Raw genomic sequence first — 22,693 nt, 5'->3', positions numbered from 1 at the left:
GCGTGTGACTACTATCTATCCTTTTTGTTGATTTCTTTCTTATTATCTATTTACTTTCACTTTTTGGAAACACCCCTCGGGAAATCTAACTGCCCTGCATTGCATAGCTAGTGTGGAACTGTCCAGAGGGAGTCCAGGCCTGAGGGCAAGAGAGCACTAAGGTTGGACAAGGACTATGGTTAGCCAAGTGGGGTCATTGACTAGCCAAAGTGGAATCCTTTGCTACAGAGGCTACATTTCAGTTTTGGATGTGGCCGCAGTGTACAAAGAGGGTCGGATGACCTAGAAAGATACAATGGCAGCATCTCCTAAAATTTAGGGAACTGCTATTTTGGGACCTGAAAATGTCTTCGCGTCATTACGTGCAGTTTGACATGGGGATCATTTTGTTACTCTGTGGCCAAGTCAACAGAGGCTGCAGGTGAGATATTTTTAGACCCGAGGGTCTAAAGCGGGAAAATGCACAAATGAGTGACACTTGGCACTCTGAGGCCAGTTTACTACTTATAGAGAAGGCAAAAACGTGATTTATAGCTGGGAGGTTCATTTTGCAAGTCTCTGTCACAGGTTAAGAGCTATGGAGTGCTTGCTTTCCCTCTTATGCACAGTGCGGTGCCAGGAGTGATGCCCTGCACGCTACGCACTGCCCTCTCTCTCCCCTTTGGCAGTATGTTATGCCCCTCTAGTGGGCTTTTCATTTGACCAATGTACAGTTGTGTGGGTTCATGCGCGATTGCCGAGGCAAGAGCCTCTTGCACAGGTACTGGATTAGCTAGCGGCTAATCCCCCCGCAGGTACAGGTGAATTCGGAGAGGTTTCACGCCAGAAATCTCGTCCGATTCAAAGGGCAAGTAGCCCTACAGGTGCGGGAGCTCGAGGACTTGCTAGGGATGCGACCGGCACGCGGAACGGAGCCCGAAACAGTGAATTACAGCCTGCTGTGTATTTTTGCAGGTTTAGGGTTTTGGCCCTAAACGGACCCTAATACCCCCAGGAGGTTCGGGGACGCAAGGGGACCGCTGTACAGGCGATCTGGAGCATTTTCAGGGCTGAAAACAGAGAATTCAGCGTGCTGCAGATTCTCGCCAGGTTTTGCAAAGTGCCCGTATGCGTCGGGAAAGTCAGTCAATGCGTGGGAATACTGACCGTGAAAGGTTCTAGTACAGTTATGCTGCCGAAATCGGGCTGGAACAGTGGAAATTCAGCCGAGTTTGTGCGGGGCAGCTTGTAGGAACCACAGCGTTTATTCCCTCTTTTGAACAATAAAGAAATACCGAAAGGGGCGCCTAAGTTAGGGGCCAATCTGGTGTCTGTCCACTCATACAGGTGCAATCTAGCAGCCTGTATCCCTCTCCCCTTTGTTGTGTCTTGAAAGTACAGGTAAAATAGACGACTAATAATGGGTGAAAGCTAAATCAAGGTTTAAAGTAAAGTCTACCGCCCTTTTTGGATTGAACAGGCCGGTTTCATGGTTCCATCGACGGGATTAAATCACTTTTTTCCATAGAAGTGAGCCTTGGTCAGTTTTGGACTTGAAGACACAGGGGATCATAGACAAGACACAGGGAATTGTAATTATGGCTGACAGACCAGATGATGTGACTGAAGAGGTTTCCTCTTCACAGGGTCAACAGACACATGAAGTGGGTGAGTCCTCAAGACCACCACAGACTGATGATGATATATTCAGGACCCAGTTGGCTACTGCTGTGGCTATGTTCACACAAGTAATGCAGAATCCGAGGTTTTTAGCCTTTCTGCAACCTCCTGTTCCGTCTCAGCAAGTTGGGTCACTGGATCATATTCAAAAGCCTGTTAAGGCTCGAGTACAGGTGATTCATACCGCACAGTCAATGGAAACACCTGTACACTTGACGGAGAACATGCAGTCTCCACAACGTATGCCTAAGGTGCAAGAACAGGTGGCTGAGATGCCAGTTTTTCAAGCTGTACCAATTCAGCCCGCCACCTTTCAGCAGCCTATAGCTGGTTCTAATGGGCAGGGAAGCAACCTACAGGCTATGCAACAGGTCTTCCCACCACCTTCAGTACACCCTGGCTATTTTGGAGGTGGATCGGTATTTCAGAGCATGGCTGGTCATGCACCTGGAAATCAGTTTTATACGCCAGGAACAGTGTTTGCGGGTGCTCAAACGATGATGCCTAACCCCATGTACAGTGTCATGGGTATGCAATCAGGGTTTCAAAGCACTCAGGGACAATTTGGGATGCCACAAGCAAATTTTGGCATGGCTGGAATTACAAATCAGCAGCCAAATATGGCATTTCCAGGTCAAGTTAATAGCGGCCAAGGAACACAGATGAACCTTAATAGTGTTCCCATGTTTCAGTCACTTCCATATGACAATTTAACGCCGCTGGAGAGGCCAACTCCGTACAAAGAAGGTGGCAAAGGAGTGTCATTCACGACCTTTATAGGGTTTGATGACAGGAAGAAGGCTCTTTCATTCCTCCAGCAGTTTGATAAGGCCTATGCAGGGGGAAACTTTACAGAGGCTTCAAAGGTCCGCAAGGCAGCCACTTTCTTGACAGGGAATGCGGGACAATGGTGGACAACTTTATTGCTTCAAGGGCAAGCTCCGTCCACATGGATTTACTTCAAGCAGATTTTTGCAGCAGCTTGGTTATCTGATGATTTCGAAGCAGATGTCATGACAGAATGGCACCAGCTTAATGCTGCCACTTGCAGAAATCTGGATGATTACAATCGGAAGTTTTGGAAAGCTCTACCTCCAGTAACTTCCTATAGGTTTGTGCCATTGACAGAACAGATTGAAAAATACTGTTGTGGCCTACCTAAAGGATTGAGAAAGTACTGTACGAAGACCAAAGTCACTACTTTGACGCAGCTCATCGAGGTAGCAAACACTGGCAATGGTTTGCTCAAGGGAGAAGATTGTGAATTTAACACTGGCGTCAAGGCAGGATCAGGCAAGAAAAATTCAGCCAAGAAGCACGTTCCCAATGAGGCTCCTAAAGGGACTCAGGAGTCGGCCAACGCAGGGAAAGACAAAGCTACGGCTGAATCAGAAAAAGGACCAGCAAAGAAATGGAAAAGACGTTTTCCTCGCAAGTCAGAAGAGCAAAAGAAGGTCCTGAGGACAGAGAACAAATGCTTTATATGTGAGCAGCCTGGCCACATTGCTTACAACTGTCCTACAAAGAAAAGGCCAGCTGATTCTGAAGACAAGGAGGACAGGAAGGGAAAGAAGCCCATGGCTGGTCTAGTGCCAGATATGGTGGGCGACAAGCCAAATTCAGATGCAAGTGAGCTTTGCAGAGCATGGGGAAAGGTCAGGGATCAAACAGTGCTTATCTTCTTTGATCCAGGTGCCAAAGCCAACTTTATTTCCCCAGAATTGGCTTCAAAGTTGGGAATCAGACCTGAAGAGATGGGGTATACAGCAGAGGCAGGTTTGGCATGTCCTGGCCATACAGAGGCTGTGACACCCATCATTGGAAAGTTGCGTCTACATATCCAGTCCTATGTAGATGCTGAAGAATTTTACATCATGCCACTGGACGGATGTGATGTGTTGTTAGGTATTCCTTGGTTGTTTCGTGTACAGGGAATCATGGATGCCTACAACAAAAAGATCACTGTACAGAGCAGGGGAAAGACTCACATTCTGGATGTAAAGCTTAAAGGGGAGTCTATTCCTACTGTATCAGCTTCTGCTATTACTTCTGTAATGAAAAAGCATCTTTCTGCGTACTTGGTTTTTGCACGTGAAGTGTCAGATTGTGATGAATCAAATTTATCTGTGCTAGATAAAGAAAGGTCAATGTTTTTACAACAGTATAGTGACTGTTTTTCCGATTCATTACCGTCTCAATTACCGCCAGAGAGACCCGAGGACCATGCGATAGATTTGGTGCCAGGCAGTAGCCCACCAAACAAGCCTCCGTACAGGGTTAGTGCGGCTCAGCAGAAAGAGATAATGGGCCAAGTACAGGAGTTGTTAGAAAAGGGGCTGATTCCGCCTAGTTCATCTCCAGTCTGTTCTCTAGTGTTGTTGGTGCAGAAAAAGGATGGCTCATGGCGTATGTGCATCGACTACCGTGCACTGAACAAGAATACCATCAAGAATAGGTTCCCTATACCTAGAATTGATGATATTATGGACAAATTAGAAGGAGCAGCTATGTTTAGCAGGATAGATCTAAAGAGTGGGTACCATCAGATCTGCATTAGATCAAAGGATGTGCACAAGACTGCTTTTAGAACAACGTTTGGCCTTTACGAATTTTTAGTGATGCCCTTTGGTCTCACAAATGCTCCTGCTACGTTCAATAGGATGATGGACAGAATTTTCCGTCCACACCAGCAGTTTGTTGGTACATTCTTTGATGACATGATAGTCTACTCAAAGAATGAAGAGGAGCATAGGCATCACTTGGCCATTGTGTTCAAAGAGCTACGCAGTCATAGGTTGCTCATCAATGCAAAGAAAAGTGAGTTTTTTCTGGAAGAGATTCACTTTCTGAGACACATTGTCTCAAAGGATGGTGTCAGAATGGATCCTGCAAAAGTTGAAGCGATCAAGTCATGGCCAAATTTGAAGACGGTGCATGATGTCCGAAGCTTTTTGGGACTATGCTCCTATTACAGAAGGTTTATCCGAAATTTCGCTGAGATTGCTTCACCTTTACATGCTCTTCAAAAGAAGGCAGTCACCTTTAGATGGACACAAAAAGAGATTTCAGCTTTTAATCTCTTAAAGGAAAAGATGACTTCGGATCCAGTCATTGTGTTGCCAGATCTTAGGAAGTCATTTGTGGTCCAGTGTGATGCCTGCGGTAGTAGCATTGGTGCTGTGCTAATGCAAGATGGCAGGGTAGTAGCCTATGAGAGCAGAATTTTGCAAGGGCCAGAGATGACCATGTAGGTCTATGAGAAAGAGTTACTGGCTGTGATTCATGCGCTCTTAAGTTGGAAACACTACCTGCTAGGTGCAGACTTTGTTGTCCAAACGGACCATCAGACCTTGCGATACTTCTTGACACAGACAAAGTTATCTGAGAAGCATATGCGATGGGCAAATATCTTGTCCATGTTCCATTTTCAGATTGTGCATGTGGAAGGCAAGAAGAACGTTGTGGCTGATGCCTTGTCTAGGAAGCCACAAATTTCAGCTGTGTCAATTCCTTATCATCATGAACTTGATGATATGAGAGAACAGTATGCAAATGATGAAGATTTTGCAAGGGTCTTCGAGCAACTAATGGATGGACAACGTCATGAACACTATCTTCTTAAAGACGGGTTCATGATGATGCATGGCAGATTGTGTGTCACAAAGCCATTGCGACGCAAAGTTATGGAAGAGAGTCATGTCCCACCGTATGCAGGGCATCGTGGTATCGATGCTACAGTTAAAGCGGTAGAGACATTCTTCTATTGGCCTACATTGAGAAGGGATGTGGATGCCTTTGTGCGAGAATGCCTAATATGCCAAAAGGTCAAGTTTGACAGGCAAAAGGCACCAGGGTTATTGCAACCACTACCTATTCCAGATAAACCATGGGAAAGTATTGCTATGGATTTTATCTTTGATCTTCCGAGAACGCAGACAGGAAATGATGGTATTTGGACCATTATTTGCAGATTCAGCAAACAGGCTCATTTTATTCCTGTCAGGAAGAAGATAAAGCCAGATCAGATGGCACGCTTGTTTATGAGCAATATTTTCAAGTATCATGGCATGCCACAGTCGATTATTAGCGACCGTGATCCACGCATGACTAGTTTGTTCTGGAGAGGCTTGTTTGAGAATATGGGTACCACGCTCAAATTCTCTTCGTCATTTCATCCTCAAACAGATGGGCAGTCAGAAGAGGCAAATTCTACTGTCCTAGATCTGCTGAAGTGCTATGTGTCAGAGCATAAAGGAAGGTGGGAGCAGTATTTGCCATTGGTGGAGTATGCATACAATAATACAGTGCATTCATCAACTGGCAAGGCACCCTTTGAGATAGTTGAAGGTGGCAAGAAAGTTCCTCCCATACTGCATACAAAGGACAAGATATTTGAAGCAGATAAGTATGTTCAGGACATGGATGAAATGTACAAGAAGGTCAAAGTGGCCTTAGAAAGGACTCAGGCAAAGCAAAAGAAAGCAGCTGATCGTCACCGTCGTGAAGTGGTATATTCACTTGGTGATTGGGTGCTTCTACGGTTTGAAAAGGCAAGGTTAAAGAAGATGAAGGGCAAGGAAAGAGTGTTTCCAAAGCTCAGCATGCGTTACTATGGGCCTTTTCAAGTGTGCGACATAATCAGTGATGTTGCATATAGGCTGAAATTGCCTGACAGTTGGAAGATTCACAATGCGTTTCATGTGAGTCTTCTCAGACCCTATGTGGGTGATGTGCCAGAAGATATGCCAGCTGAAGATCAGCCGGAAGTCGAGGAACTTGACGAGATCTTGGTCCCTGAACAGATTTTGGCACACAAAGAAAGGAAAGTGAAAGGCAAGGTTGCTAGGCGTTACTTGGTAAAGTTCAGAAACTATCCACCAATGGATGCTAAGTGGATGGAAGAAGGTGAACTTGCAGAGTCACCAACTGTGTTATCACTTTACCTGGAAGCCTTCGATTTGCAACCTACCTTGACCCCTTGAGTTTCAAAGCTACATGGATTGTCAGTGTGACAATGGCTTCTGAAACAAATGATGTACATGGTATTTAAAGTGAGCTCAAATCAAATACCTGTTACATGAATGTTAGAGCTGTACAGATTGTCAGTTTGGCAATTGCTCTTATGGAATGTCCAAAAGTTTGGTTAGTGCTATAGAAGTGAGTATTTCTTGTCAGTTTGTCAAGGATACAATGATTGCTTCTATTCAGGAGTACATGTGTAACTGCATTCTTAAACTGTCGGTTTGGGTATGCTCGAAAGTGTTACGGGATCCAACGTGTACTATAAGACAGTGGCAAAATGTGCAGCTACCATTTTGTCATTGGAAAGTTAGTGACTCAAAGCAATGGCAGAGTGCGAAGCTACCACTATGTCATTGGGACAGGGTTCACACGCAGGCAATACATGAGTCGACGAGGTGTTGAATACACCAGGGTTGACAATGAGCATGTATGTGTCGTATATGTGTCGACAGGTGTTGACAGTAAGCATGTACGACATAGATGCAAACGAGGACGTTTGAGATTTCAGGAGGGGGGTATGTCACCAGCGTGTGACTACTATCTATCCTTTTTGTTGATTTCTTTCTTATTATCTATTTACTTTCACTTTTTGGAAACACCCCTCGGGAAATCTAACTGCCCTGCATTGCATAGCTAGTGTGGAACTGTCCAGAGGGAGTCCAGGCCTGAGGGCAAGAGAGCACTAAGGTTGGACAAGGACTATGGTTAGCCAAGTGGGGTCATTGACTAGCCAAAGTGGAATCCTTTGCTACAGAGGCTACATTTCAGTTTTGGATGTGGCCGCAGTGTACAAAGAGGGTCGGATGACCTAGAAAGATACAATGGCAGCATCTCCTAAAATTTAGGGAACTGCTATTTTGGGACCTGAAAATGTCTTCGCGTCATTACGTGCAGTTTGACATGGGGATCATTTTGTTACTCTGTGGCCAAGTCAACAGAGGCTGCAGGTGAGATATTTTTAGACCCGAGGGTCTAAAGCGGGAAAATGCACAAATGAGTGACACTTGGCACTCTGAGGCCAGTTTACTACTTATAGAGAAGGCAAAAACGTGATTTATAGCTGGGAGGTTCATTTTGCAAGTCTCTGTCACAGGTTAAGAGCTATGGAGTGCTTGCTTTCCCTCTTATGCACAGTGCGGTGCCAGGAGTGATGCCCTGCACGCTACGCACTGCCCTCTCTCTCCCCTTTGGCAGTATGTTATGCCCCTCTAGTGGGCTTTTCATTTGACCAATGTACAGTTGTGTGGGTTCATGCGCGATTGCCGAGGCAAGAGCCTCTTGCACAGGTACTGGATTAGCTAGCGGCTAATCCCCCCGCAGGTACAGGTGAATTCGGAGAGGTTTCACGCCAGAAATCTCGTCCGATTCAAAGGGCAAGTAGCCCTACAGGTGCGGGAGCTCGAGGACTTGCTAGGGATGCGACCGGCACGCGGAACGGAGCCCGAAACAGTGAATTACAGCCTGCTGTGTATTTTTGCAGGTTTAGGGTTTTGGCCCTAAACGGACCCTAATACCCCCAGGAGGTTCGGGGACGCAAGGGGACCGCTGTACAGGCGATCTGGAGCATTTTCAGGGCTGAAAACAGAGAATTCAGCGTGCTGCAGATTCTCGCCAGGTTTTGCAAAGTGCCCGTATGCGTCGGGAAAGTCAGTCAATGCGTGGGAATACTGACCGTGAAAGGTTCTAGTACAGTTATGCTGCCGAAATCGGGCTGGAACAGTGGAAATTCAGCCGAGTTTGTGCGGGGCAGCTTGTAGGAACCACAGCGTTTATTCCCTCTTTTGAACAATAAAGAAATACCGAAAGGGGCGCCTAAGTTAGGGGCCAATCTGGTGTCTGTCCACTCATACAGGTGCAATCTAGCAGCCTGTATCCCTCTCCCCTTTGTTGTGTCTTGAAAGTACAGGTAAAATAGACGACTAATAATGGGTGAAAGCTAAATCAAGGTTTAAAGTAAAGTCTACCGCCCTTTTTGGATTGAACAGGCCGGTTTCAACCAGTATTTAAAACCAAAGTCGAACAATTCAAATCGCCACCAAGACATGTTCAAAACAGATACCATCCATTTCAAACAGATTCCAAACAAGATCATCAAAAAAGATCAAACAGAACTCAAACTTAAAAAGCAATCTCGACATCAGTTGAGCTCAAAAAGTCGACTAACTTTCCATCTTGAAACCTGCACCAAAAATTAGGGTTAGGTTCATTCCATAGGGTCGTGGCCGAGCACAACATGGTCCATCAGCTCTTGGACAAACAGTGTTTCTTTGGCGGCGCCGGTAGTCCCAAGATAGCAATCGCACTAGATTTCCAAGGTCATCTCCTTGTGAAGAGATATCTACTGAGAGATGTCGAGAAATTTTAAGTTATAATTTGCTAGGGTTTCCATGGCAAGCATTTCAGGATACCCCACTGTGCCAGAAGTTGCACTCCGAAGGAAGATGTCAAAAACCATATAGCTTCGAGCAAAAATTTTCTTGAAAGCTTGCTAATGATGAGCACGCGGCAGTGTGTGCAAGTGATAGAGCACGCGAAGATGTGCAGGTCTTGAGGCTTGAAGCGGGGGCACTGTTCTGCAGAAGGGAAGCGCTAACAGAACGAAGAGGGAGAGAGAGAGAGCTCACGTTTTTGGGGAAAACTCAATAAATGAGTTTTGGGTTTTCCCACTTTTATTATAAGTGACCTTTAAAAAATGTGTCCAGGTTCAATATGAACCTGAACAAAGTATAAAAATATACAAAAAGGGGTTATTTAGACCTTTAACCCAACAACCTCCCACTTAGAGTCATAAATGACGCCTTTAAGTTAACCAACTCCCACCAGCTGTATGCAATGCTCATGTTGAGCCTTAGCAAGACTCTTGGTGAGAACATCTGCAGGGTTATCTTGTGTATGGATCTTAGTCAAGCTGACTAGACTATCCTCCAATACCTGTCGTATGAAGTGGTACCACACATCTATGTGTTTGGTACGCGCATGAAACATGGCATTTTTGGCTAAATAGACAGCACTCTGGCTATCACAACCCAACACGGGTGTATGAGCAGGGATGCCAAGTTCTTTTGCAAGCCTGCCAGCCAAATGGCCTCTTTTGAAGCCTCTGTGGCTGAAATATATTCAGCCTCAGTAGTACTCAATGCAACAATTTTCTGTAACCTAGAACACCAAGAGACTGCACCACCAGCAATGGCAAATACATATCCACTGGTAGATTTCCTAGTATCCATGTCACCTGCCATGTCTGCGTCACAATATCCCTGCAACTTTAAGTCACTTTTGCCATAACAGATACACTTTGATTGTGTACCTTACAAATATCTCAAAATGCATTTGACAGCTTCCCAATGCGCTTTGCCAGGATTCGACATGTATCGACTAACAACTCCCACTGCATAAGCAATTTCTGGACGAGTGGCAACCATAGCATACATAAGAGAACCACAAGCTAATGCATAAGGGATTCCCTTCATTGCTTTCAATGTTACCTCATCCTTTGGGCAATCTGCTTTGCTAAGCTTAGTGTATAGAGGTAAAGGTATTCCAAGAGGCTTAGCATCAGCCATATTAAACCTATCAAGTACTTTTGCAATGTACCTTTCTTGAGATAAAAACAGCAATTTCAGCTTTCTATCTCTTTTAATACGCATGCTCAAAATATGCTCTGCATCACCCAAATCCTTCATAGCAAATGTTGAATTTAGCTTACGTTTCAGAGCATCAAAACTAGTCTTATGTTTCCCGGCAAGCAGCATGTCATCAACATAGAGAACAAGTATGATGGGACTACCATCTTCATCCCTTTTCGTATACAAACAATGATCTGCATGGCTGCGTCTAAAGCCTTGAGACAGCATAAAAGTGTCAAACTTCTTATACCACTGCCGTGATGATTGTCTCAAACCATACAGTGCCCTTCTTAGTTTGCATACAAGTTCCTTTCTATCAAGAACTACAAAACCTTCAGGTTGCTTCATGTAGAAAATCTGTTTTTACATCCATTTGATTCAATTCTAAGTCAAGCACTGCAGCGAGAGCAAAAAGGAAACGCAATGTCTTAAGCTTTACAACAGGAGAAAAGATCTCTTGAAAGTCAATCCCCTCTTTCTGTGCATACCCTTTGGCAACTAACCTTGCTTTATACTTGGGCTTTCCATCAACACATTTGACCTTGTAAACCCATTTGTTAGGAAGAGCCTTTCTTCCTTTAGGCAATGGCACAAGATCCCAAGTATTGTTTGCATGCAAAGATTTGATTTCCTCTTGCATCGCAAGCTCCCACTTACTGCTTAACTCACATGATTTTGCCTCTTTATATGTAAGAGGCTCACCCTCATCTGTCAACATAACATGATGCAAAGAGGGGTCAAAGCGCTGTATCAACCTTCTGACACGAGTAGACCTGCGTACCCAATGATCTACATTCTCAGGCACTGGTTCTACATCAGGAGGCAACTCATGACAGATGAGGGTGAGCCTCTTACATATAAAGAGGGGTCAAAGCGCTGTATCAACCTTCTGACACGAGTAGACCTACGTACCCAATGATCTACATTCTCAGGCACTGGTTCTACATCAGGAGGCAACTCATTTTCAGCATGCTCATGCTGCTGAAAATCATTTTCAGCCATGACAGGTGGCTATCCATCCTCATTTGGAGCATCTAAATCATGTCCTACCTCTTCTGGCTCAAGGTTAACCGGCTGATTATCAATTTCAGCTTGCGGTAATGCATCCTGAGGCTCTTTTTCAACATCAATAGGTGGCAAGAGGCTGAAATTTAACCGATTTCTTGTCAATTTCAGAAGATGTAGCATTTTTCAGCAATTTAGCCTCATTGAACACTACATCTCGGCTGCGTACTACCCTCTTAAACTGAGGCAACCATATCCTGTAGCCCATTTCACCCTCTTCCCCATAACCTAGGAAGAGTCCTTGGATGGACTTGGCATCTAGCTTTGTCCTCAAGTCATTACGAACATGGACAAAAGCCTCGCAGCCAAACACTCTCAAATGATCATAAGAGACAGGTTTGCCAGACCAAACCTCCTCTGGAATGTCATTTTTCAGCGTACTGTTAGGAGAGCGATTGCATACATGAACTGCAGTTTTCAAAGCCTCTCCCCAAAACCCATGAGGGAGATTAGCCGTGGACAACATGCAACGCACTCTCTCACATAAAGTACGGTTATACCTCTCAGCCACACCATTAGAAGATGGATTATAAGGGAATGTCAACTCCCTTTTAATCCCATATTCTTCGCAATAACGCTGAAATTCAGCAGACGTGTACTCCCCCCCATTGTAAGATCTCAGACATTTAAGCTTACTACCCTCTTGCGTGCTCACAAAAGCATGAAACCTCTTAAATGCATTAAATGTCTCTCTCTTATTCTTTAACAAATATGCCCGCCTTTCCTAGTGCAATCATCAATGAATGTAACAAAGTATAATGCACCACCAAAAGACTTAACAGGCATTGAACATACATCGGAGTGAATTAAATCAAGAGCATTAGCTTTGCGCAAGACACCAAAATAATAAGAAGACTTCTTTTGTTTACCATACAAACAGTCATTACAAAAATCTAACTTGGTGCCCTTTACATCAACCCTCTTCAAAGAGGAGAGCACATCAAGTCCCTTCTGGCTCATATGGCCAAGTCTTTTGTGCCACAACTCCAAATGAGAAGCAACTTCGGCCACTACAAGAAACTTGCCAGGCAAAGCTTTGCCATGTAAATAGTACAATGTACCACTCTTGCATCCCTTGACAATGAGCATTGATCCCTTAAGCAACTTCCATGAACCCCCAGCAAAAATGGTTGTATAACCCTGTGCATCCATCTGGCCAACAGACAATAGACTCTTCTTGATGCCTGGTACATACCTTACATCTTTAAGCATAAACTCTTGGCCATTGTTTAATGCCAAGCGCACAGTGCCCATTCCTTCAATGTCACAAGCATGGTTATCCCTAAGGTAAACCTTGCCATACTTGCCTGCCTGATAAGAAGCAAAACACTCCACAGATGGAGTCACATGAAATGAGGCACCCGAGTCTACTATCCAAGACTGTGTAAGGCCATCATTTGCACTTAGCAATGCATCAATGACATCTCTACGTGAGATAAGCATGTCTTCTGCATTTGCTACAACAAAATCTGAGGGGCATGAAGCTGCAACCAAGATCTTCTCACTGTCAGATAACTCTGTGATAACCACACTAGAGGATACATTGACAGTCTCCAAATCCTTGGAGGAGGTACCTGCTGATTTTTCCCCTTTCTTATCTCTGTCTTCTTCTTCTCCTGTGATTCCTTCTTTCTTTCCTGCTCTTTCTTGAAATACCTGCAATCTGGCTTCTTATGGCCTTTTCTGCCACACTGATAACAAGTCACATCCTTATCCCTAGACTTGCTTTTGCTCCTGTTTTGAGTCTTGGTACCTGTATTTTGCTTCTGACTTCTGCCTCTCGCATTGTAAGCAGAACTGCCACCTTCCCCACCACTAGACTTGCGTCTAATTTCCTCATTTAAGATGGAGCCTCGCACTCCATCATATGTGAGGTTGGGGCTATTACTCAAAGAAACCACAAGCGTTTCCCAAGAGTCTGGCAAAGTCATCAACAAAAATATGGCTTTCAACTTGTCATCAAAAGGTTGAAGCCCAGTGTCATGTAGCTGACTCATAACACTGGTGAAAGCACTTAAGTGCTCAAAAGCCGACTTGGCTTCGTCAAGCATCATGTTCACCAGTTTGCGCATCAAATGCACCTGATTCACAAGGGTGGCATTCTCATAAGTGGCCTTCAACTTATGCCAAATTGCATGTGCACTGTCCAAGCTCTTTATGTCCACCAGAATGTCATCGATCACAGCCATTTTGATATAGGCCTTTGCCCTCTTGTTGAGCTTGGCCCAATCCTCATTCGGCATATCCACAGGCTTTACGGCCAAAAGGACGTCCTCACAATCCTTGAGGAACAAAATCCCCTGCATCCTGTCTTGCCATAGGTCGAAACCTGTACCGTCAAATCGCTTGATTTCCATCAAGCTCTTGGCATCAGACGACGAGGAAGTAGAGGCCATTTGCACGGATAAAAATACAGCAGAAAGTGTCTACACAAAATCTGAAAATTTCCAATGATCACAATGTACCGCACGTTGCATACAATGTGCTGAAAATTTCAGCAATTAACAAGTATCCCCAATGCGTACTTGCATAAACCCACAAAAGGCGTACATAAACCTCAATTTGTGTACATAAAAACAGTCCAATTCTGAATTTTCTGCAAATTTACTGTTTTGGCGCATCAATTTGCATCAAATGGACCTGTTTTGAGTGGGAAAAGCAAGGGGCATTCACGGGAATCGATTTAGAACACCTGCGTTTTGCTGTTTTGACCTGTAATTTTCTGGTTTTTACCTGTTTTGACCTAATTTCAGCCTGTTTTAGGCTGTTTTGGGAACCCTAATCACCCTAGGTGACACCGGAAGCAAGGGGCTTCGCGATGAAAGCGGAAATTTAACGCGAGAGAAGCCTTTTGCCTACAATCCAGCCACCTGTGCAAAGCTTCTGAAACCCTAATCTGGCTCTGATACCAGTTGATGAGCGCGCGGCGGTGTGTGCAAGTGATAGAGCAAGCGAAGATGTGCAGGCCTTGAGGCTTGAAGCGGAGGCATTGTGCTGCAGAAGGGAAGCGCCAGTAGAACGAAGAGGGAGAGAGAGAGAGCTCGCGTTTTTGGGGAAAACTCAATAAGTGAGTTTTGGGTTTTCCCACTTTTATTATAAGTGATCTTTAAAAAATGTGTCCAGGTTCAATATGAACATAGACAAAGTATAAAAATGTACAAAAAGGGGTTATTTAGGCCTTTAACGCAACAGCTAAGTCCTTGGAAGTGTGCGGCTTGGTAGCTATAGACGTCAACATCTGCATAGCACGGCCTCTGAGAAAAGCACTGCCACGAAACAAATCTTGGATCCTTCTCTTGTAGCGATCTTTATGGCTTATGCCTTGTAAGATATGAGTGGTGAAGACGGGAGCGCGCCCGATGCGCGATGAAGTAAGGGTGGGAGTGGCTAATAAGTTCGGGTTGGAGGGCGAATATACCTCAAAAAAAAATCCAATAGCTTTGTTTGCTCTTTTGTGCTTTCAGAAAAGCACACGCCTGATGCTCTAATACCACTGTCACAAGAAGGGCACCACGTGCCAATAGAAAAGAACAGACTGAACAGACTTTTAGCACTTCAGTAACAACTGAACTGAGAGAGAGAGAGAGAGAGAGAGAGACAACACACGACACGGAGTGGCGAAATTCCACCCGACAGAGCATTGGCCCCAAACCTTGGCGCCCCTTTTGGTATTTCTTTATATTGCATCAACACAGTACAAGCCGATACTCCAGACTCTGCATCTTCTCCAGGAAGCATGCAAGAGAATGAGCCCTAACCTCATATTTAAAGGCCCTAGGCCCCAAAAGCAGTTTAAAGTAAAAAGCCTTCAAACTCAAAAAGCATCTGGTCCAAAAGCAAAGCCAAAAAGCTGCCAAAGCAATTTACGAAAATCCGTAAAACCTGCCACGTCATCAACCAACGCAAAACACGGAATTCCGTACAACCTCCACGCATCATGTCAACGCAATTTTCAAAAATCTGCCACATCATCAGTTTGCGCAAGTCTTGAGAGTCCAGCTTTCTTTAATTCCTTTATGTCACTCGAGGCCCCATCGGACGGGGTCTCCATAAATTGACAGGACTTCTTCTTCTGTTACTTGTTCTCTTAGGGTTTAGGCCCCTCGGCCAGCATCTGCAAGTTGGCTCCATTCTTTAGGGCCTTGACATGTCAGCAGTTTGTTACAACCTACACTCCAGCCTGCTACGAAGCTTACTCCACAGGAGTGGAGCAGAGAGAGAGAGAGAGAGTAGTGTTGGGAGCTCATCTGCGGCCTGACACTCTAGTTCATCTGGCAGGCCCGCTATTTCCGCATCTTTGAGGCTCGCCCTGTACCACCAGCAGAGCCAGTTGGAGATCTTTGGCTAGAGCTGATCCATACTCTCAGAGGACAGTTCGAGAGACTCCAGGGCAGCTCCGACTGCATGCGGGAGCGTAGAGAAGCTTTCCTTCGACTCTGGCGCCCTGGGCCTTTCTTCACCATGGTCCACGGTGTGCTCAGATGGCATTACCGTCCACCTATGTGGCTTTTCCCCCCTTCCATCTCTTGATTTAGCCTCATTGTACATATGCTGTTTTTTCATTGGGAGAGTCTCCCCATATGTTTGCTGTAGACCTCTCTAGTAGAGGTGGTTGTAGCCCTATGGGCAGTTTCATTAACTAATAGAAGGATCTTTTTCTCCGAGGGAAAATAAAAAAATAAAAAAATTGCAGCAACAGAAACCCTACCTGTCAGTAATCTCCTAAAGCCCAATTGCTCATAAGCAGCACAACTGTAGGTAGCCCCTAGCTGCTCCAAGAAATACGTCCCCAGCCACGGGCTATCATGGTTACCAGCTCAATCTGTCTCAAGGCTTGCTACAAAGGGGCTCATGGTACTCAAATTGTAGCAGATGTTTGGCCCCAAACAGCTCACCCACCCAACAATATTGCCATGTTGTCCCTGATTAACCTTGGAGTTCCTCCCATGCATCGAATAGACAAACACTTGCAATGGCACCTACTCACACACATACTTCAGCTATAAGAAGATGCCTACTAGTGCATGAAAAATCAAAAAGCCCAGGACAAAAGAGCCTAAGATACTTTTGTCAAAATCTTTTGCCTCGTGTGTCAAGCATTTGACATGACCCATCTAGACCATAGCCAGGATAACAAGAGACTATTTAAGGCAGCACTTGACAGAAATTATTCTCGCCCTAAACTTAGCAAATCTACATGAAGTCTTATGTTGACATATTTCCTACGAAAAGAGCTTTCCTTACTTGCCACTTAAAGCAGATATTTCCTACGAAAAGAGCTTTCCTTACTTGCCACTTAAAGCAGATACTGATACGAAATAAAGACCCACTTCAAATGCTTAGGAAAGTACCTGAATAACTGAAAGGATCTCTCGAAATGAGCTGCGCTGAGATTTCTTATTTGCTTGTCCCTTTCCTCCAGCTTCCAATGCCAACCCTTTAATGTGATCAATGAGCTCAGCTTCCCTGTTCTCAAAATTTTTTCTACAAAGTGCAGATGCATCTGTGGAGCTCGTGTCTGCCCTGTACTGAGACCTGAGTAAACTCCTTGCTTCATACAACACAGCGATTGCTTCACCAGCAGCTATGCGGACGACCTGATCATCATTCTCAAGAACCGCTAGCAAAGCTGAAGAGGACCTAAAAAACACAGTTGCAAATAGGTACTCAAGACTCCACAAAATAAGTCGATAAGCAATGACTAAATGCTACAGAAAAGACATTGTGAATTCTTACTGTGACATATGATGAGCAATAATTCGAGTTGTTGGGATTTCAGTCAAGAGGAAGGTCCATGCAGATAAAGCAGCGGCCCTTACTTCAGGTGATGCCTTACTTATTCCTAGAGCCTGTATACGCATCTTGTCAAACGGGCTTTTCGATAACCTCAGGTATATTACCCCATGAGGAAACTCAAGGGTGCTCAGATTACCTGATCTGGATGACTACTTCCTTTGCGCTTACTTATCTGCCATAGCACATCCATCACCTCTTCTGTAGCTCCGGAATTGGTGGATCCCACAAAGCATGCCAGTGCTAAAGCTTCCAATGCCTGATCAAAGCAATAACATTATGATGTTATGTGTGTACACAGACTCATTGTTTCCTGAAAGAAGATGCTGAACTACAAAAGTGAGAGCCAAAAAGAGGGGCATACTGCAATTCGTGCTTTGGAATCAGAAGCAAACTTTGCCGCTTTAATTAGATACTCTGAAGCCTCGGTCAGAATGCCATGGGCAACATCACCGGCTCCACTTGTTACAGCAACCAGCCCTGCATGTTGAAGTTTGTTAAAAGACCAATACAAGTACTCAAAAGAGTCCTACTAAATTCAAGCTAAACTCTTACCAAGAACCTGAGATGCTGAAGCAACCTCAGAGCCCACCCCCTTTTTTAAAGACCCAATGCAAAGATGAACCAGAGTTTCATTCCTGTACACATTTCTACTTGTTAAGCACTTAAATAGTAGAAACCTATCTGAACATCAAAACAAAAAACTCTTACTTAGCATCCACCAATTCAGTCAAGACCTTGTTCTTTAAGGCGCTTATGAGACCCTTAAGCCCCTCTTCACGAACTTTAGCCCTGTATATTTGACAAGGAGGAGTAACATGGGCACCACAAGAAGTTAAGATGAAACAAAAAGGAAAATATACCTCTTCTCATAAAGCGCATCTATGAAGCCATCAAGAATGGAATTCTCATCTCTCTCCTCCTCCAGTTCTTGTGGTGCAAAATCCGAGGATGTGGCAGTAGAGCTAGTGCTCACAGTGTCATCATCTGTGTCATCCATTCGTGTAGCCCTACGTTGACTTTTACCTGCTCTCAGAGGCATAAATTGTTTAAGTCACATAAGCTCGCTCTACCTGGAAAACCTTATAGACACTCATCCTTTAAGTTTTATGCTCATCTTGACTTAAAATATTTTTTAAATAAAAACTTCATATCCGAAATTGTCATGTATTCTTCTCAAAGGTTCAGAAGGAATCAGGAAGACGAAAATCACCACCCCAACCAAAACCACGATGTCTCAGAGCACTTAAGAAAAAACTAGAACCTTCTGGTCCAGTAGCCTACGCAAAGCATTCTGAGCTCATGATTTAAAACCATATCCTTAGTCTAACAGAACCCCTTCATTTTGAGTATGCAATCAGCACACCACACTGGAACAACCAGTGTGAAAACCCTGCTCCGCGGCATCAAAGCCCTCTTAGCAGGCACTATTACCAGGTTGGAGCTATCTAGGCGTTAACAATCTGACTTCTGCCTCCACCCTCACTAAAGATGCTTCTAAGCCCAATCATAAAACATTTTGAAGCTGGCAGTTGACTGACAACCACACGTCGGACGCACACAGGTACGGAAATACGGAATAAGTACGGATTAGACTACCCGGAAATTCCACACGTCAGATAGCCTACTACATAGGATGCTTAAAAGCCTACATACTACACCACCATGTTCAAAACTTTATAAGCAAACACAAAACCATAGAAACTTCAGAAATTAGAATTTAGAGACTAGCTTGTGGGCACGGGAGAAGCTTGAACGTGAGCAAGAGAGGGCGAGAGGATGGGCTGGCCGCTCATTAGCAACTCGCAGCTCGCTGATGCGCCCAAATCTCACACTGCCTGCAATGACTACATAACAGAGTCAGCAGCCCAACTCGCACAGCCAAAAAACTGCATGCAAAAAAAAATTGCCCCAAATTTTTTGCCAGGTACGGAATCAATTTCCATACGCTTCCGTACTCACGCAAGTACGGCTGGGCAACCACACGCATATGAAAAAAACTATGGGCTTCACGAAACCAAAGATCGATTCATCAACATGGTATGGTCTTCTCACTCCCAAAGGAAGTACAACATAGGAGAGAAAAATATCAACTGCACAGTGTCAAAGATTCCTTTGCTCTGACCTGGATGCTGGCATCAAAGTATCAGCTATGTGATCATGGCGATCTTGAACATGACCATGTTTCAAGAATTGAACAATTAACTATATGATCTGTCAACTCTTCAAAATTCATCCACTTAGCATCCATAACTGGATAGCTCTTTCATCCACTGAGCATCTATAGCAAGATAGTCCTAAAACTTCACCAAAGGCCGCCTTTTAGTTGTTTTCCCTCAAGCTTATAAGCAAGGAATCACAATCTCTTCAACCTCCTCTACCTCTGGTTGAGCATCATTCAAAGCCTCAATATGTAGTCCACCTCTTAAGTACTTAGTACACTCGCATGAAAGGCATTGTGAATCTTCTGATGAGTAAGCAACTCCAATGCAAAGGATACATCATCGATCCTGTCGATGACTTTCAAAGGCCCATAGAAACCTCAACTCAACTTCGAATGATTGCCCCTTTCCTTGCAGTTTCTGCAGTCTTGCTTTCTCAAAACGAAACAAGACCCAATCTCACATGTTGATACAATCCGTTGCCAATGCTTGTCAGCAAATTTCTTTTGCTTGTCTTGAGGACTCCTGAAGCCTACTTGACGGGCCTCAAAAATCTTGTCATTTGTAAGTCGAATAAGTGTAGTCAAAGTGAAGGGGAGAGAGAGAGAGAGATGAAATGAAATGAAATGTTATATTAACGTCTTCAAAAGGCCAGAATGACCTATGAGACCAAACTGATACAAAAGTGGTGAATCTGTTACAATGTCTAAGTGTGAAAAGTGTGAAAGTAAATGTGAAAAAACTAAATACAAAGTATTAAATAAACTTCTTAGGAGCATTCTGGGTGTCTGGCTAGAATGCTTCTAATCCTTTGTTGTAGTCTCCTCCGGTGAAGTGTGCTTCTGCATCTTGGTCGTGGTCAACGTCGTAGAAAAATATCCCAAGAGACCTTGAACCATCTTCGGATGACAAGGGAGATTCTTTGGACGCTTATTGCAAGAGGTTTTGGCTCTCTTTTCTACCAACCTCTTCATTTAAGAAAGGTCACCTTTAAGGAACAGATTGAGCAGTTTTGCAGCAGACTCCCTACAGACATCCGAGATTACTGCCTTGAACAAAAGTCGAATTCTATCCAAGAATTAATGGGTCATGTGAAACGAGGTTTCTCAAAACATTCGGGAAACTTCACTTACCCCAATGATGAGATCTTGACTCAGAGAACCAGACAGACCTCCAACAATGAAAGTAGAAAGAAAAAGAGTTTCCAAGAAAAGAAGGATGCACAACCCCGACTGAAAGAAAGGGCTAACTATATCAAAGAGGGGAAGTGTTTTGGTTGTGGGAAACAAGGGCACATCTCGGTGAAGTGCCCCAAAAAGGCACAGCAAGGACCGACTGAAGACAGGCCAGAGAGTTCTAGAGGAGTAGAGGAGCGTGGCAGAAAAGGCAAGATGAATGCAGGATTGGTACCAAATTGCATGGGTACTCATCCAAGCCAGATAGATGAAAGTACAAAACTTTGCCGAGCTTGGGGCAAAGTGAAAGATCAAGAAGCCTTTATTTTCTTTGATAGAGGAGCCAAGGCCAACTTCCATTTCACCTGAATTGGCGGTGCGGCTCAAGATTCCACCCGACAGTATGGGACCACCAGCAGAGGTAGTTCTAGCGGCGCCCGGATGGGACATAGCCATTACGTCTGTCATTGACAAACTTCATTTGCATTGTCAGGGGTATTTAGGGCACAAGGACTTTTACGTCATGTGTGACGTCCTCCTAGGAGTCCCTTGGTACCATAAGCAACGCCGTGGTCGACTATCGGGCTAAGAAAGCGACTTTGACTAATGAAAAGGGCCAAAACATTGTACTTGATTTAAAACGAAAGGACGAGTCCGTCCCTATTGCATCGGCTTCGGCCATTTTCAAATCAATGAAATCCAGTCTTTTTGTTTACTCGATCTATTTGAAAGAGTTGAATGATGAACACAAAACGAACATGTCTGAACTTGACAAAGAACGCCAAGATTTTCTCCACATACATGCTGATTGTTTCTCTGAGGACCTGCCAGGCGAGTTACCCCCATCTTGTCACGAGGATCACACTATTGATTTGATTCCTAGAAGCACACCACCGAACCGGCCACCTTACCGTGTTAGCCGAGCCCAAAATGAAGAGATCATGAACCAAGTGAAAGACCTTCTCGAAAAGGGTCTTATTCAGCCGTGTACTTCACCCTACTGCTCTCTGGTGTTGTTGGTATTAAAGAAAGACGGATCTTGGAGAATGTGCATTGATTACTCTCAATAAAATGATAAATCACTATCAAAAACAGGAAGGGTCAATGATATTCTTGATCGACTTCAAGGATCCTCTTATTTCAGCAGGATTGATTTGAAAAGCGGATATCATCATATCAGAATCGTTGCGAGAGATGTCTACAAGACAGCCTTTCGGACAAGTTTCAGTTTATATGAATTTTTGGTGATGCCTTTTGACCTTACCGACGCTCCAAAGACTTCCAACCGAATGATTGATAGGATTTTCCGAGAGTATCAATCTTTTGTCGGCACTTTCTTTGATGACATTATAGTCTTCACCAAGGATGAAGCAGAACATAACACCATCTGCTACAAGTCTTTCAAGCATTGCGTGATCACAAATTAGTTATCAATGTCAGAAAGAGTGAATTTTTCTTGCCGGAGATATTACTCCATATGAAAAGGTAACACAAGGAATTTTAGGAGGATACATCACATCAGAAGAGCAAAGCACTTATTCTAAGGAAGGTCGTTGTTTTCATTGTAACATTAAGGGTCACATAAAAAGAACATGTCCTAAGCTTGACTCTAATGAATCTAAAGAATCCACAGAACGCACTTCCTCTGCCAATGCAATCAATGACAACACGAGTGTGCCCCAAGTTTCTCCTGACCCTCCCATTGATGAGTCTCTCAGTAAATGTTATGGTCATATGACGGGGCAGTGTTTTGTCATATTGTTTGACCAAGGCAATATGCATGATGTGATCAGTCCCTCTCTCATCACGAAAGAGTGCCTTGATGTGTTGTTTACACTTCAACAAGCTGCTTTCCATAGAAATTTTTTTGTCTCTCCTCTCTCAGAATGTGATATGGTTTTCGGCATTCGATGATTTCCTGAGCATAACCCTCTCATTGATTGGGCGGAAAATATGTTCACTTTCAGTGCCAAAAGTCCATTGTCATTCGTGGAGAGCAAGTTGTTCATTCTCCATCTCTCATTGCTAATGTGCAGGCGAAGATTGAACGGATTCAGCAAAAGGAGACTCTCTCAGACTCTTCTTCTCCAAGCATGATACACAGGATTTACATGATGATAAGCATGATGATTTGGATGACAATGACAAGCATGATGATTTGCATGATCAACATGTGATTTCTCACAAGCAT

The 22,693-nt window shown here is 44.2% G+C and overlaps 1 protein-coding gene across 2 annotated transcripts in view; it reads right to left on the bottom strand.

Annotated features, from left to right (window-relative positions):
• The window catches only part of SAT32 (interferon-related developmental regulator family protein / IFRD protein family), a 65,996-nt gene that overhangs the window by 23,278 nt on the left and 20,025 nt on the right, over window positions 1-22,693 (bottom strand). Inside the window, exons 2-8 of one of the 2 annotated variants that reach the window (XM_086491328.1) lie at window positions 18,029-18,191; window positions 17,877-17,957; window positions 17,721-17,803; window positions 17,530-17,645; window positions 17,305-17,424; window positions 17,109-17,221; window positions 16,724-17,012 (exon numbers count right to left, since the gene is read on the bottom strand). In XM_086491328.1, the coding sequence (XP_086347454.1) occupies window positions 16,724-17,012; window positions 17,109-17,221; window positions 17,305-17,424; window positions 17,530-17,645; window positions 17,721-17,803; window positions 17,877-17,957; window positions 18,029-18,191 (965 nt within the window). Of the gene's footprint in view, window positions 1-16,723; window positions 17,013-17,108; window positions 17,222-17,304; window positions 17,425-17,529; window positions 17,646-17,720; window positions 17,804-17,876; window positions 17,958-18,028; window positions 18,223-22,693 lie in introns of those variants that run through there. The other variant, XM_086491327.1, reaches the window with a different exon arrangement.

The sequence above is a fragment of the Adiantum capillus-veneris genome, chromosome 19 (genome assembly GCF_014529385.1).
Source record: "Adiantum capillus-veneris isolate H3 chromosome 19, ASM1452938v2, whole genome shotgun sequence".
Taxonomy (NCBI): domain Eukaryota; kingdom Viridiplantae; phylum Streptophyta; class Polypodiopsida; order Polypodiales; family Pteridaceae; genus Adiantum; species Adiantum capillus-veneris.
Note: the sequence above shows the minus strand (reverse complement) of the source record. Positions and strands in the feature narration are given on the sequence as shown.